The 17,978-nt window shown below is 30.6% G+C and overlaps 1 protein-coding gene across 1 annotated transcript; it reads left to right on the forward strand.

Moving 5' to 3' along the window:
• The first annotated feature begins 1,945 nt into the window (after nucleotides 1-1,945).
• Nucleotides 1,946-16,673, forward strand: LOC107454350 (uncharacterized). The gene is made up of 8 exons (XM_043052871.3): nucleotides 1,946-2,085; nucleotides 4,240-4,399; nucleotides 8,469-8,617; nucleotides 9,086-9,121; nucleotides 11,607-11,712; nucleotides 13,639-13,754; nucleotides 14,923-15,120; nucleotides 16,447-16,673. Exons 1-8 carry the CDS (start codon nucleotides 2,052-2,054, stop codon nucleotides 16,476-16,478), a joined length of 831 nt encoding a protein of 276 aa, XP_042908805.3. The 5' UTR covers nucleotides 1,946-2,051; the 3' UTR covers nucleotides 16,479-16,673.
• Nucleotides 16,674-17,978: the final 1,305 nt, after the last annotated feature.

The following is a 17,978-nucleotide window of genomic DNA, read 5'->3' on the forward strand; positions in this document are numbered from 1 at the left end:
ACTTTTTCCATCAATTTTTGCTTTATTATCTGTTAATTAGTTAATAATTTTTTAAATAACTTTGCAAAATTGCAAAGCCAATTTTCAATCATTCAGCTGTCTTATGCAAAAAATATTCTTCAAAAAATTTGGATATAGTGGACACATTACTGAGTCCGTAGACGGTTCACTATAGCGGGGTTCGACTGTATTTTCACTATGATTAGTTACCACTAGATAGAAACTCTTATCTTGCATTACAAGCATGATTTCTGGTGTTTTTTTTACAGCTCTCAAAGGCAAATGCAGTGGCTGCATTTTGCTGATCAATTATTTTTTTTTTAACTTTTAGAGAATGGTTAAAGTAATTCCAGCTGCCGGTAGCCTTCGAATCCTACTCTACTTGGTATAGTATATTTTATGCATTGAAATTTCAATTTCCTTCGAAAACATGCTTGCCAGTATATGCTATACATATTCTGGAGAATGACCTGTTCTCAAAATAAACTTGGAAATATATCACCAAATGGCTGACTTTGTTGCTTAATAATTGTTCGCATAGCCTAACAATTAATTATTTTGTTGATAGTTTTTATCATACAATGAGTGATTCAGAAGGTAGTTTTTGGAATGTATATATGCAAGAGAATAAAAAAGGGATAAAAGTAATTATGAACTGTAAAGAAGGTGTCTGCAAAGCTGGTAGCTGGGGCATTATAACAAAAATGTGTTATCAAAATGCTTTTATGGAAAAGCAAGGAAAGAGAAATAACAGTTTCAGGTATAACATTATAGCCATTTTACTTATAAAAATACTACATCTGAAGGTGAAGTATCTCCTTTCTGTGGTGGTTATTGCAAATTAATATTTCTATGTACAAAAAAAGTACCTTAAAAGCGGAATCTTATCCAGTTACGGATGCATATTTTGGAAAAGTTGCCATAAACCACAAGAAAATTGCTGGCATCAAAGAAGTTTTTACAATATAAATCAAATGAGTTTTTGTCTTTTTAGGAAGAAATGTTTAAGAGGCTCAGCACAGATTATCATAATCCGAAAGATTTCTGAATCTACACAGATATTCATGAATATATAGTCATAGACTAAAATACAATCATTATTTAATTTCAAAATGACAAATTATCAATATTTTTGCATGTTAAAAATAATGTATGGTATTCGCTTTAAGGTACTGTCCAAAAACCTGTCATTTCCAAGTTCTAATTATTTTTTAAATTAAAAATTATGTGATGTTATTGCAATAGAATAGAATATACGATCATTAAGTAAAACAAGTTTTATTTATTAAGCTGTTCTCTCCTGTAAAATTAGTTTTCTTGGAGATGACCGGTACTTGTACTCTTTAGTCTTTATAATTTTGACATTTATTTCAAACTTTAATAAAAATTGCATTTGTTTATCTTCAGATACAAAGCTCAGGAAAGAATATTTCAGATTTAAATACTTCTATAGCCATAGATTTTATTTGATTTGTAAAATTTTCACAGTTTATTTTCAATCGCTGAGGTGACCATAAACTACAACTCTTTAAGGCCATGCCTAAATCGATCCCTGTGAATCTATTTGATTTTACAAAATTTAATTTGAAATGTAGAAACGTAAAATGTTGAATGTTAATTCGTTTTAAATAATAATTAGAACATGAACTGAAAGTTTTAGTTTAAAGAACGATCTCCTGAGTATTTAGTTTGTAAGAATATTTTTTAAATTTTATTTTAAGATATAGAGACGGATTTAACAGACAAGGTGTGCGAAATACTTTCCAAAATAAAAACACAACCCACTGATCTTTGACTACATTTATATTAAAACCCGGACAATAAACATTGCGCAATTCTCTTTGCAAGAAATCATTTTAATTTCGCAGAACTACTTCAAATAATTCTTTTTTTTTTATATACATTGAGTAAAACGCAATTTAGTTTCCCCTGGCTTTTTTTTTATGACTTTTATTTCATAATAAGGTATTTTCATCAAAGTATTTTGATGTAGTATATCAAAGTTACTACACATGAATTTTAAATTAGTGTAAAATCATTACTCATAAAAGATGCTAGAAAGCCTCAAAATTTCTTACCTTGTTTGTAAGTAGCGAATATTTTTGTAATTCTAAATAATTTTTAATTTGTTACCTTCAAGTGAATTTTTTTTCATGCTTTCTCGAAAACGTCATAAAGATTTTAAATGTTACTGAGGATAGTTATCAAAATTTTTCATGTCAAGTTTAACATTTCATTAACTTAAAAATAAACTTTTAAGTTTTAAAAAGTACAGAAAATTTTAAATTTTTGTATTAAAGGATATCAAAGTTTTTTTTTTATTTTCTACATGAATAATGTACCTTTATTTCACATGCCTAACGACTACTTTCTGGCTGTATAATCACTCAATGGTAATATTTTGGTATATTAATAGTTTGATTCAGAAATGATCGAGTAGTAAAACAATCTTTTTAGAAAAATGTGATTTTAATAAATTGTTGAAAAATCTATATTTGTAATTGAAAAATTTTAAGGAAGATTTTAAATCATACATTCATATCTGATTACGAAATTTTAAGTATCTTGGAATTTTAAGTATCTTGGAATTTTAAGTATCTATCATCTTGGAAGCTTTAGTATTGAGATTGTTATTAAATTCAATAACATACGTAATTTAACCCGCCATAAGATTCTTCTGTATTTTGTAAATTCTAAAGGATCGTAGACCATAAATCGGTTTAAGGAATTTATTAGCAAAACATAACAATAAAGTGTAAAGATTGCCATGTTTGTGTCGTGTTATTTTCAGTTTTCATGTTTTCAAATAATGTTAAATGGATTTACAAATTGAATGGCAAATAGCACTAGTCATATTATAAGCAGTAAAAATACAATAACAGTATAGGATGGCGAGTTTTTTAAGGTTGAACCTAATTATAGCAAATAAAGGGTGTTTTTACTGAAAATTAATTCACAGAATTTTTTTTCATGCATAGAAAGATTTGTTATGTCATTAGAGAAAATGACTGAAAATCCCATACTCTCCCCTGTAAGCCTCAAGGGAAAATGGAAGGTGATATGGAGGAGAAATGTATTTGGCCGAGATAGTCTGGTTGGTAGGACGCTGGATTCGCGTTCTTGAGAAGGGAAGTTCGAATCCAGCCGACCGTAAACTTCTCGTGCAGTAAATGCTGACTGGTGTGCGTTAAATCTGTCGGGTCTCAAAGTCCTCCATGAATCCAAAACAGATTATATCTCTGGGGTCACTGAATAGGAGATTGATCATTCTCTGGTTTAGGTGATAATTACGATCTGGGGATAAATGTGATTATCCACAGATCAAAATTATGATCTGTAAATGATGTTGAATTCTTGGCCATAGATAGCGCCATTCGAAAACAAGAACAATCGTACTCCAGTGACTTAATTGCCTACAACAACAACAGGCAAGTGAGATATTGTCTCTGATATATATATATATATATATATATATATATATATATATATATATATATATATATATATATATATATATATATATATATATATATATATATATATATATATATATAATATATATATATATATTATATATATATATATATATATATATATAATATATATATATATATATATATATATATATATATATATATATATATATATATATATATATATATATATATATATATATATATATATATATATATATTCTAACTGTTTAAATTACCAAAAGGGAATAATGAAAAACTTTTTATATCTACATCTTCCTTAACATGCAACAATAGCTCATTAATCTAGTAATGTAGAATTTCGGGGAATGGACTTTGTCCCCCAAACCCCAATCACCCCTAAAACCGAAAATACATCAGAAAATCCCTTGCATGTTATAGAAGAAATTTAATCCCTCCCCCCTTCAAATTGCCCCTATTTCCCTCAAAAAAAGGGGCAAATGTGCAGATGACAGTAGGAAAGTTTTTCAAGTATCATTTATGAAGAAATCGCAAAGTTTTCTATGAGAAAAAAGATTATTGAATATTTATTTTTCCGATTCAAAAGTCTTATTTTAATGGATTCTAAATCAAAAATAGGAACTCGGAAGTCTTATTACGAATTTTCACCGCTAGCACCCCTTTGTGTTAGCTTACGGTTAATCATCTATATTTAACCACTTAGCTTAGACTTACGATTAACCATCCATATTTAGATTAAAAACTTTTAAAGGTATACATCAAAATTTTCTCTTAATAATTTTAGGTGCGTTAGGTCTTTTTCTTTCAATTATATCAAAATCGGTATCTTCTCCTCTTGTGATCAGGCAAATAACAGAAAGATATAAAGATGTTGGTGCAAAAGATTACAATGCAATCGCATGCTTCTGCCCCAATGAAACTACAATTGAAAGAGAAATCGATAGGTATGATAGTTTCTGATTTTGCTTACGAGTAAAGTGCTATTACTTTCTAATTTTATACTTTATTTCATTCATAGTCAATCAATTTGATATGTTATCGTCATTATTTTCGCAAAAGCCCAAGGTGGGCCCTGGCCTTCTCGGGAATAATTTGATATGTGCTTTTCTAATATTAATTTCTTATTACATATTTGCAATCATAAATTATTACAAACTGCTTTCGAATTCTTCATTATAGTGACTCTTACGGAGACTAACTACTACCCGCTTAAAATTACCACTAATGCTGTGTTAAAAAGACTCTATGCCGCCGGAGAAATACTTCATAGTAAATTCTGTTTTATCTGTATTAGTAATTTAAAATTTAAAGTATAGAGAAAGTTAGTTCAGGTAAACCTAGAGAAAATCGTAAGCTTCAAATCATGAAAAAAAAATTTTTTTTTTCTTCAAAATTTTAAAAAACAAACAAATTATGGAATAGTTACTTCCTTACTGCGTAATCCTGAGTAATTCTGCCATAATTTGTTTGCATTTAGATCTATTGAGAAAAATTTATCATTGTTTGAAACTTCAAGATTTACAATCAATCAATCATTTCAATCCTATTTGTCTATACTTTAAATTACTGATCCAGGTAAAACAGAATATACCATGGACTGTATAGTGTCCTCTTAATGGAAAACAGGTTAATCTGGCACAAGTATCTTAGAAAGTGGTGATTTATTTTAATTTTTCGCTTTTGCAATAAGAAATATAATAAATAAACATTAAAAAAAATTTATATTAATATTTTGATTTTATGATTTATAATAAAAAAAGGTGAAATATATCTATTTATGGAAAAATTATATCCACACCTTATAATTTTTTCATTGAGTACCATTAACTGCATTGAAATCGATTATTAGTTTTCTGAGATATTTGTGAGCCTAAAATTCGTTCTTCCCATAGACATTGGTGGTGAAATTTCCCATGCTATACATAAAGATATGGCATCGTTGCTAGACATCCCGTAATGCCCATATGAGTCATCGCCGGATTTCTATTGGTTTCCAAAAATTCAGCGGTTTATGAAAAGTCGACGCTTTGTAATCGTTCATGGGTTTCTAGCGACTATGAATAGCGGCGACTTTGGTAAAGAGCTTAAATTTCTAATTAGCCTGCGACATCCAGTAGACTGACAGACCAATTTGGTCGGTAATTAAGTGCATATGCAAAAATGTTCAATAAATAAACTTTTATAGAACCAGTTCCCGAAAGTATGGCGGATCTGCTGCAGGATAAATGAAGAATCTCTGCCATTGAATAATCTACAGTATTTTCTAGTTCTAACAATTCCTGACAATTTGTAGGCTTATTATAATGAGTTTTTTTTTTACATTAAGACTAATTAGAGAGTATTATTGATTGAAAAATCAGCCTGATTTATTTCGAAATGTTTCAATGAGCCTACGAGCTGATCACCGATGTCATGCATCACTTTCTGCTGTCAGTGTGCGACTGGGTGACCACTTTGATCAGACTGCGAAGGGACAGAGAGTGTGCAGTATTGGTCCTCGTTAAACTATTTTACCGTAAACAGTTCTATTGACTTCGCGCACAGGTAGTCGGGCTACCGAAGCAGGGGTGCCATCCCATTTGTAGAGGATCGAAATTGTGATGGCGTGTCTGCGGATCATCGTCAGGGGTTTCCTGATCCGTCGCCAATACCCCATTGTGCAGCTCTTTGGCGACGTAAATAAACAATTTACGTAAATATTTTCATAAAAAGTACCTGATCGGATGCAAACCTATTACAGGTTTGTAAAAACGATACTGGTTGTAAAAAAAAGTCTTAACTCATGGCACTACTATAACCTTTCCACGGAACCCTAGGATTCCATGGAACACCATTTGGGAACCACTGCCTCACCCCATCTGCAACAGAAATGAAAGGCACACTCACATTAGGAGATTGCTTATAATAGAAGGGCTAAAAACGGTACTGGTTTCTGAATAATGCATATGACTTTTTTTCGCGATATATTTGATGCTCTGTTAGAAAAAAAGCTAACTTAGGTATAATCTAACTAAACTAACATTTTATTTTAACTGCATAAGTTCTGTGGAAATAGTTCTACGCATTTTTTGAATGAATGGAAGACTTCTCTTGCTGCTCGCTTCGCTCTCCAATCCCTGTAATTGATTCTCATTCATCATTGTTTATTTCTTCTTTAACGTCAATATTTTCCACAAAAACACAGAACATTTTAGTTTCAAAGTTTACAATTATTTTAGCTTTCTATAAGAAAATTTTGCTAACGTGTTAATCATAACGAAATTAACAATTATCTGGATTCTAAAAATAATCATCTGAGCTTGAAAAAGTTTTTTAACCTGAATACTGTGACTCAATAAGAAGAGATAAATGAGTAGTAATTTTACATTTTTTTTAAAAACAATTTCACTATAAATGTTAAGATTTATATATGGGAATACGTAATCTCTCTCTTTCTCTTTTTTTATTGCTATTTTTGATTTATATCTACCTGAGCACCAATTTATAAAATTACGAAATAAGTTTCTCGTAAGGAAAAAATACAACATTTTCTACAACAATGGATAATTAGTCAGTATTTCAGCATTTAAAGTAAAAAATATGGAAAAAACATCACGAAAAAGCACTTAAATTTGCAGTGACTTTCGATCAAATGCAATTAAAAAAAAAAAAACTCTTGTTGAAATAGTACAAAGTAGTTCTATCAGCACATTAAATTTCAACTCTGTAGTTATATATCAACCGACACTTGATCGACAAACACATTTTTTTTCTCTTTTTTTTCTACTACAAATTTAACAGACAATTCTCGAACTAACAATCAACTTGTACTCTTCTCCACACATCTTCGTAATTTCAAGTTTCAAAGTCTTAAAGAGTTTAAGCAGAAAAACAAAATGTAACATAAAGCAAAACAAAGCGAGAAAAATTTCCAAAAAAGCACTCAATAACGTTCGACCAAATTAGAATTTTGAAATTGAAAACTCTATGCTAAGTTCATAAACAAATGTTGCCGATTCAGCACCTCAAATTTTAACACTATAGTTGCATTCCTGCGGCCTCAATGCCGCAGGAATGCAACTAACCGAGCTATATCGTTTTTTCTCCAATAAGTTTGACAGTTAATACCTAATAAGTCAACATTTTTTATTGTTCTTCATTGATGGATCAACATAATCTTGATGGTAACTAATTCATCACTAATTCCATCATGAATCATTATATTTTTTGATGGTGAACATCATAAAGTAACCATCACCTTAATGCAGGAATTCGGCCTGATTTATGATGGTCCAACATAAGAATAGCAACTTGTTTTGATAATTTGTTCATGTTGAACTATCACGAATTTCCATCGTAGTATCTTAATTAAATGTTCGAACGATTATGAACAACCATCATCTTAAGGTAGAAATTCGGACTGATTTATGATGGTCCAACATAAGAAACCCAAATTGTTTAGATAGTATATTCCCGAGAACTAACAAGAATTCCCATTTAACCATCATGTAAATGTATAGTTGAAACCATCATGGATTTTTGATCCATGAGAGTCAAACTTCTCTTGATGGTTAACCATCATAGTATTAAAGTAGCATTTTCCATCATGGAATGATGGAAGTTTGTTGGCATTTCAAAAACCGTTAACACGTAATGAAAAATGTTGGATGATGGTGACCATCAGATGATGTTGGCCCATCATGAATCGCACTGAAATCAACATAAATCATCAAACCATCAAGAATTTTGACTTGGGTAATTCTCGAACAAATTTTCGCATGCTAATATTTTTATTCCATCGTAATTACTTACACTTTTCTACACGCCTTAATAATTTCATGTTTTTAAGTCTACAAGTTTGAGTCGTTAAGTCAAGTTTTTAGTCGTTACATTTTTTCACAGCTAATACCCTAAGCAGCGGCGTCGGCTGCAATAAGTACGAAATAAATAAAAAATTAAAATCTGATAACCCAGAAAGAAAAGTTTTTACTGAGGCTTTTATTTTCATAGAAATTGTTGTTAATCTTTAATTAGGATCACCGCAAGCGAAATTTTGAGTTCATATCGAAGATGCTCTTATTCTAAAGAGATATGCGATCTGATGGATACTTGTGACAGTTGCATAATTCATACAGAATTTTGTCAGCCTTCAAATCTTGGGAAAGACTTTGATTGCCTGAGAGGTAAGAACAAATTGCTCTATCATTTTGCTCTTAAGTATTGTTATGTGTTATAAAAAGAAGTTATGTTACGTTAAAGTGGTATGCTAACAACAATAGCTCTTCGCCAACTCTCCGTAGCGCTTGGAAATGCAGTTTACCCTGAATTGTACTCTCTACCACTGTGGTTTTTCTTATCCTGTTTTTCATCCTTTTTCTCTCTCGCATTCTATTTTTTTTTTCTAGTTTAGTTTTTCCCCTTTATTTTCCAATTTTTTTGTTAGAAACTTTATGTTATATATTTCAAATTACTTTCTTTTTTATTCACGTTTAGCAAGTATTGAGTATATCTAATACTCAGTATACCTAATTTTTTATATATATACTTTCATTTTATTTATTAGAATATAGTATTTAAATTGAATATTACAACAACCCTAATATCTTAAGATTTTAAATATTTATTAATGCCTTCATTTATTCATTTTTCAGATATATTTATTTTGAAGGATGGTTATTTCAAACAAAGTAAGTGAAGAATTAACAATAAACTACTGTTATTAATTACTAATTCTAGCAATGATTTAATTTCTTTTAAATATCTTATTGAGTTAATACTTTTCTTCTCATAGTATTGTTAAAACTACATTATATAATGATGCCTGTCTTAAAGAAACAGTCAATTGTGATTTGAACTGAAGGCAAGATAGTCTACTTTTTTCATTGATAAATTTCGTGTCTGAAGGGAAATTTTATCAATCAAAATTCTAACCACTTTCAGAAAAGTTAGAGCATTAAAATATCTACTAAAGCCCTGTTCGTGATGAAAATGTAAGCTTCAATTGTTTCTTGAATGTTACAAACGTAGTTTATCGTTCAATTGTTATTAAAGGGAATCTATCGAAGATAGAAATACCGACCATTCTTGGTTTAACTACATGGTTCAAAATTCATTTGAAGATCGGTTTTTAATGACATAAATGTGGATCAATTCTAGAGCTGCCGGCAGATTTTCTTCGCTACATGGAATTAGTCATTAGTCAAAATTCCGACTTACTAAAGTGCTTAAATCTCTGCTGGAACTGAAGGTCTGATTCGGACTTGAGTCATCTAATTGGGAGGCGAGTGTTCTATCCCTTGAGCCACTGCAGCTTGTTTAACTACCTTTTATAACCGGCGTTCAAAAACCGATCCAAATCTGAGATTACGTCTATCAATGCTCAACTCTGTAGCCTTGTAATTTTGAACCCAATCCAGAAGAAAAGAGAACTTCAGGATTATGCTTTGGGACAAGTTAGCCTTTGTGGAAGACTTCTTTATGGAACTAATCCGCATTTGCGTTACATGGGGAGGAAAACCATGAAAAACTCCCACGGTTACTCTGACGGCAAGGGGACTTTAACCAGTTATTTGTCTACTACTGAGGATATTTTATATCAGAATTGTGGTCTATACGAGTCAAGTGCGGAATTCAACCAGCCATCCCTGGGATTCGAATCCAGATGACCTCATTGAGAGGTGAATTTTCTATTCACTGAGCCACTTGCAAAAAATGAATACTCAAATTTCACCTAATCTTCTTCGGTTTTGAGGATGATCTCTCGGCCTCACTACAAGCAACCTGCTCAGAGAGTTTAGGTCGTGTTTCCCAGCCTGTAGTTATATTTTACTCTTAATAAATTTTTGTTTTATTAGTTTTGAGCTAATTAACTAATAAATTGCATAAGTAAATTGAAAATGGATATTAACTCATGATTTTGATACTAAAAAATATTAAATAGTTAGCTAATATTAACACCTAAATTTTTAGACGCACAAATCGATATGTACTACGCGTTTTTTTTTTCTTCTTTTTTTTTCGTTTTCTTTTCTTTTTTTCTTTTTGTTTTTCATACAATCTTATTTGTAATGGACGCTGCGAACGAATAATTATTTCGAAGCAAACAATGTGATGTCTGCCAGCGACGGCATCGTGGGTATGTATCCTGATTTGCTGATGAAACGTGGCATTCGTTTGTGTTAGCAACTGTTCTTTCCATTTTATTCCGAGTAAGTCTAGCCCGTTAAATATGAATTCTCTAAAGTGACATAATCTATATTACTTCACAGAGAAAGATTAGTTTTATTTCTTACTTAACACAAAGATAATCACGAAGCCATGTAGAACATAAACAAACTAATTATGCAAAAAAGTTGCCAGATACACAAAACGAAAACTATTATGATTACCATAAAATTCACAAGCAAATAATAAATTTAGGTTATATAAAAGAAGTATACAGGAAAGAATAATATTTAAAAAAAATTGAAATATGATACGGTTTTATAATTTTATAACCGTCGTAGAATAACCGACCTAATTTTAAGGTTTACAACGAAATTGGGTCTGCTAAATTTCGGAATTCGTCTGATTCGGTCTGCTAAATTCGGCAAAATTGTGAAATTGGGCTACGACTAATGTTTAACTCCGTAGCCTTGTAATTTTGAACCCAATCCAGAAGACAAGGGAACTCCTGGATCGAGTATTGGGAAAAATTTGCCTTCGTGGAGGACTTTTTGATGGAGCTAACCCGCATTTGCGTTACACGGAGAGGAAGACCAAGAGAACCTCCCACGGTTAGCCTAACGGCAAGGGGATTCTAACCCATTCTCCGTCTACCATTGAGGATATTTCACATCAGCACTGTGGTCGGTGCAAGCCGAATGCGGTATTCGTATCGACTGGGATTCGAACCCGGTTCGCCTCATTGGAAGGCGAAAGCTCTATCCTTTGAGCCATCGCGGCTTATGATACGGTTTTGTAAATTAACTTCATGTGATTTAACATTCTAAATTATGAGGAGAAACTCGACCTTAGACAATAATATCCAGAATAATAACACGCCACCTTGTTGTAATACAATGAGCTGGCTCTGGGGTCATAGGTCATGTAATTGGGTATCAGTGATCCTTTTCTTCTCGAGTTGAGAGTATCTTATTGAGATCTTACTTAATTAAATATTTTCTTTTACAGATTCATCTAAAATACATTCTCGCTTTAAACGTCAGTCAAAGACATGTTTCTATCCTGCAAATTTGAAAACTGCAGATGTTTTTTGTAATTTAAGTTCCAGAAAAGTGTGAGTAAAACATTTATATATTTTAAATTAAATAATCAAATACAAAAAAGCGTATGCTGAAAAGTTTGTAGCGCATTTCTAGAATGCATCTTTCAGTTTGTGAATTGCTTAATTGAATGCAGAGTTAAGTGGCCCAAAATTCGGGTGCGGCTATGTTGCACCAACCTCATTTTTAAGATTCACGTCGAGTCGCGGAAATAAATTAACCAATGTTATAAGCACTGCAAAAGAACAATTAAATAAACACCAAAGAGGAAAAAAAGATCGTTTGGGAATCTTGACTTCATGGGTTGTATTAACTTCAGATAACCTCTTTGAATGGTAGCGATTAATGTAGCTATATTTGTTGTCTTAAATAAATAGCCTAATGAAATGAGCTCTGAGTGCCATTATGGAAAGTTAGAATTGCCTCGAGAAATAGTTTAAGTCTTTTTTGAATAATCAATTAGGAATATTAATTTATTTTACAAAGTTTTTAAATCTCGATTAGTTTATTTAAATTTAAATTAAATAATTAATTTAAAATCTCAGTGGATGAAAGTTCTAAGTAACAGTATTTTAATAAAAAAGGATTTAAGTGAATTTGGACTAAAAACCGTCAACCTTGGAAAGCTTTACTTGGCGACACCCAGAATGCGAACGCTTAAGACGTGATTAGCTTATAATATTACGTGTTAAGGATTACAGATTTTGACAATTGGAAACATGCAAAGAATAAGGCATAAACTTTATTTCTTAATATATTCTGCATTTAAAAGAAATGTCTCTGTGTTAGGACTCTTTTAAATAAAAAAAAAAGTAATATTCAGAAAAAGGTTTCTATTCATTCCCAGAAGAAAATCATGCCTAAAAAATACCTCCCCCCCCCTTTTTTTTTAGATAAACGCTGCTTCTGTGTCTACTTCCTCAACATAATGGTCAACAATAATTAATTAACAATTGATAAGTGGGTGCCTTCCACATGGAACTCATGCACAATGGAGCGTGGTGTAACCAAACACTTTAATTATTTTTGATTTAACGATAATTGTGATTAAAATAAGTGCAGTCGATATTTTTAGTAACTGAACTCAGACACAAAACATACTTTTTTGGAATAAACATAATTTTTTTTCCGATTGATTTGGATTCTTGACCTATACGGGGAGTAACCGCAGTCTGGATAATAAGACCCCGATAGTTTCAGCGGGAGAACGGCCGTTTGCTTATTTCGCCATATTTCCGAAACTAAGGGAATGATTAAAATTTTTTTGCATTCAATTATAATAGTAGTTGCTAATTATTTAAGTTATTTATTATTTCTTTTACATTTAATTTTGTAATGAACGAAAAAAAATTGAAATGTGTGTGTATATATACTCTCCACAAGGGAGGGGGGTGGACAAAACTCCGGTTAGCTCCGGCACATCTTACATGGAACACATAATACAGCAAGAGTCACGCAAAAACCATTGCTTCTGCATTATATACTAACAGAAAATGAGGTAAAAAGGCTCAATCGCCGCATACCTTGCAACCCTACGCATTAAGGAAAATCATTTAATGCTTCCTAATATGGAAGTGAAAGAGGGAAAGATTCTAAAAATAACTCCTTTGAAATATATATCTAATTATTATTCATTGGTATGTTTTCAGCCTTGAAGTCCCAAAATAGAATATCTCTACACATATTCTTTACCAAAGACGTTTTATGAAAAGAGTTTTAGTGCTTTCATTAATACAAAAGTATTTATAATTTTTGTATTACACACACACGCATATATATATATATATATTTATTTATTATGAAAAACAGTACATTTAATTCGTAATAAGTAATATTATTCTAAAATAATAAATGCCAAAGTTCGAAAGTGCCCGGTACGAAGTTAATATACTTATATAATAAAACTTTTTACCGTAAAAAGCATAATATTACTTTTACAGATCTTGCAGCCAAACTTGTATTAAAGGCTATACTTTAGAAGTGGGGTCGAAAGTGAATTTGAGCTGTGACAGAAAGAAAAATGTATGGAAGCCCCATAAATTTAAGGAATGCGAGCGTAAGATATTTAATTATAATTATCTCTACACCTGAAAATGTATGTATATATAGTTGTACACTGAAATATTAGTATCGCATGAGTTTCGGTCAATAAATCATCTATACTTTTGAATATGGGTGAATGTAGATCCCTATCATGTAATTTGTTTTATGACACTGGTTCATGTTTTCTTGAAAAAGAAAAAAATAAAGAAAGGTGGCATACAATGTAAGAATTTTCCTTCTAAAATTATAGTAAAATAACCGTCAGCAGTTTGCCCATCTAACAGTGAAGTTTACGGTAAAGAACCTTTTTTACCATTACGGTTTCTAAATCGTCTACAGCTGGTATGGTTAAAAAAACATGATAACAAAACTATACGGTTTCTTAATCATTTACAACTAGCATGGTTTCAAAATTGCGGAAACGAAATTTAACTAGAAATTGGAAATAGTTTAACAGCTTTATGGTGCTGCCATCTATGCATGAATGAGAATATCGTATTCTAATTGCCACGGGTCATAAATTAGGGAGTGCATGACGCTGAAAACTCTTAATGTGTTGAAGAATGGAGGAAATATTGTGGAGTCAACGCTGGGATTCGAACCCTCGTTCTGCCAATCATGTGATTGACAGATTAGCCCTCGCGGCTATAATATATACCCATCTGCAACGATGTTTATTAATAAGAGCTTTTTTGAGTTACTGCATTAAAAAAAATTTAAAACATGACTGTAGTAAATGTAGACTGTAGCAATCACACTTTTTCTAGGCTCAGAATTGGCAATGGTAGTATTATCATATCGCAAATGGTACTATTAAATCATATCGCAAATTACGGGTTTAATTTTTTTAATTTTATCAGAAACTTTTTTCCTTATTTGAAACTAGTTCTTTTCAAGGTTTTCAAATGACCAAAGAAGCCATTTTTTGATCCCTTTCAATTATTCTGAAAACTTAGAAGTTTTTTCGCGAAAAACAAAAAGAAGGTAGGAAAAGCACATGGTCTTTGAACGATTCGGATAATTGGACAATGCGGTAAATCGACTTTCGAATTATTGGTGCTCCGCTGTACATGCAAGGAAATAAATATTTGCCCGATCAGAAAAAAAGGCCTTCGCATTTGCAATTATGGTAAAATGGTAATATTTTTTTCTCTACAGTAATTAAATTGCTTTTTTCACAGCCTACGTAGATTGCACTATATCACTGGTTTCCGGAGGTGTGGCCGATTGTTACACCCCTACAACTAAGTTGCCAGCTATGTGCTATATAGAATGTGATGCGTATGAAGACAAGCTAGAGCTTCCAAGAAGAGCATACATTTGTAATGATGGCAAGTGGAGCTCAGGCGGATTGCCATTCTGTGCCATTGAAGGATCAAGTTAGCATTTTTTTATGTTCACTTTCTACTTAAGACATTTCGCTGGCTCAAAACTAAAACGACACATCTGCAAGCGTAATACGTTTTCAGATGTGTCGTTTTAGTTTTGAACCAGCGATTTGCTTTTGAAACGAGTACTCCTTTCAAAGCACTCCGAGACTACATATATATATGTGGGGTAGTATATATTTACATATACTACCCTAGAATCGTGGAAGAGGCATTTGAGTTTGAAACGCTTTCAAATTTCTCAAGAAATACTTCAAGAATTATTTAAGGGTGCTTAGGTCATACTCCTCTTATGTATCTATAAAGTTTAAAGCATTCAGAAATTTGAGAAGCCGGCATTAAAAGGGAAATGAGTGTTTTTGAACACCTTATGCAAAAGAATAATAATGTAGAAAAAAGCTTAAAATTTGTATCAATTACTTTCGTTATTATATTGGATAATAGTACAAACTTCTATAAATTTAAGTATTCATGCAGATATGGATCTTTTAATGAAAAACTAATTTTTTTTGCCTTACATTTTCTTACTATAATATATATAAATATAATTAATTATTATTATATGCATATAATATAATAATTTATTATATAATTATATGTATATAATATAATAATTTATTATATAATTATATGTATATAATTAATTACGAAATTATATGTATATAATTTTTTTTTATTTGCTTTATTACCTGCACGTGTGTAGTTAGAAAGGATAATTACTTTAAATACTCATATTTTGTGCAATTTTCAACGAATTTTTTTCTTCTTCAAATTTTAAAATGTACTTTTGTTATTAATTAAAAAGTACTAAAAAACTTTTGCTTAATTCTAATGAACATTTCTACAGTTTGCCAGAAAACAAAGGGCAGAAATATATATATATATATATATATATATATATATATATATATATATATATATATATATATATATACACAGAAATAATGTAATAGAAAATACTATATTTCACAAATATTAGCTTCAATTTTTGTTATAAACTAAAAAAATTTCTCAAGTAAATTACTGTGTATATGCTAAGAAACGTAAATCAACCACAAAATAAAGTAGGCTACGTTGATTTACTTCTAGAAAAAATTATCAAAAAAGAGCTATAGTCAAATATTGCATTAGCATCCATGATACTCATGGCATATTTAGAACGAACAAATGAGAGAATTGAAAATGCTTATTGTCAAAAACTGACATGACCTTTAGTATTAAAAATACGTATTGAATGTTAAAAGTTCTTTTTATTTACATTTCTTTCTATTTATATGTTTACTGCAGCTGGGAATTAAGAAGTGTTTTGTTTTTCAGATATAGCACTAGTTGATGCACCACTACGTTAAGAGCTGGGCTTAGATGAGAATGGAATGCAATTCATCAAAGAAAATTTTTGTGTTGCATAAACTTAAAAGAATTAAGCAGTTTGCATGTTCTGTTTTTTTTTTTGAAAAATTAATGTATGTTTCATTCGCATAGAGCTCTTTGATAAAGCAGCTGTAGTTTTGATATGAAAATCATAAATATTAAGTAACTGCTTTAAACTAGTTTTTATTTATTTTTAATGCAAAGGCTGTTATAAATTCCCCGTTATAGCCTTTAAAAGATTTAATTTGATATGCGCATAACGGAAAAATAAATCTATAATAATAAAATGGAGAGTTTGTCGGCGTGTCTGTCTCATAACTCCAAAACCGTTCGCTCCACCATCCTCAAATTTGAACAGCGAAAGAATGGGACGATTTCCACCCTCGATCCTAAAAATTGTTCAGGAGAGAAGTTTAAAAAAGGATTTTCTCATTAGTAGCCATTGTTTCTATAACAACTAGACATTCCTAGAAATAAAACTGCAGACGATTCTGTTTTCAGGGGTCTGTCCATACATTTTGTGAAAAGTCCTGTTTTTGTAAAATTGTGAAAAAACTACTCATAATTTGTGAATATAAAATAAACTTTAAGTCACATTCTTTCAACCAGGATCCTGCTTTTGTGCAAATAGGGTCCTGTTATTGCAAAAATCCTTTTCAAGAAGTTTTTAAATTGTAAATAGATGCAAGATTCTGCTCAACAATTGCTGCTACTAAATTAGAGATGCAACATACAAATATTTGGTGTTTAGCCTATAACGCTCAACACAGCAGAATATTCATTCAGACGAATAATGGAATTTCCCATTTTTAATAATTTCAATTGACATATTTTAAAAAACACAACTTTGTTATACATCATTTTTAATGTGTTACGCATTAAGTAAATTTAAACAGTTCATAATATTTTATTTAAAAAATTGTCAGAAATTAATTTTTATTTGCATAATATTTTATTAATTAATTCTATGAATTGATCAATTATTTATTTACAAAAAAAAATTGTAATTTAATATCAATAAGAATGTGCACACAATGTTTGTATAAGTAGAAATATTTTCTTAGAATACCACATTTGGAATTTAAAATTAGGGAAACTTGGAAAGCTTATTTCGTTTTGAACCGTTTTTCTTTTTTTTTTCTTCCCGGGAAGGGTTTATTCGATTAACAAAACAATAATGAAGATAGACAAATTTATGAAGGGTCCGATTAAAAGATAAATTATTTTGTGAAAGGTCGGTTTTTATGAAAAGGTATTTTGTGAAGGGTCCGAACAGACCCTTGGTTTTATCAGAAATTTTAAACATAACATTATTGATGTCTGATAGTTTCTTGCACGCTCCTAAAAATTCAATTTAAATTTTTTTAAAAATTCAAATAGTTTAAAAAAGGGATCAAGGTTTAAATAGAATATATTGATATTTGTACCACTTTCGTTGCATGCAAACAATAGAAGTTTAAAAAAAAAAAGAGATCAAG

The sequence above is a fragment of the Parasteatoda tepidariorum genome, chromosome 6 (genome assembly GCF_982258835.1).
Source record: "Parasteatoda tepidariorum strain Cologne lab strain chromosome 6, Ptep-v5.0, whole genome shotgun sequence".
NCBI lineage: Eukaryota > Metazoa > Arthropoda > Arachnida > Araneae > Theridiidae > Parasteatoda > Parasteatoda tepidariorum.

What these genes read in the sequence shown, in the direction of transcription:
- LOC107454350 (XM_043052871.3), top strand. Translation starts at nt 2,052, where the DNA reads ATGCTAGAAAGCCTCAAAATTTCTTACCTTGTTT. An exon ending in CAAAATTTCTTACCTTGTTT is followed by an intron (nt 2,086 to 4,239) that starts GTAAGTAGCGAA and finishes TAATAATTTTAG; the next exon opens with GTGCGTTAGGTCTTTTTCTT. An exon ending in CTGTGCCATTGAAGGATCAA is followed by an intron (nt 15,121 to 16,446) that starts GTTAGCATTTTT and finishes TTTGTTTTTCAG; the next exon opens with ATATAGCACTAGTTGATGCA.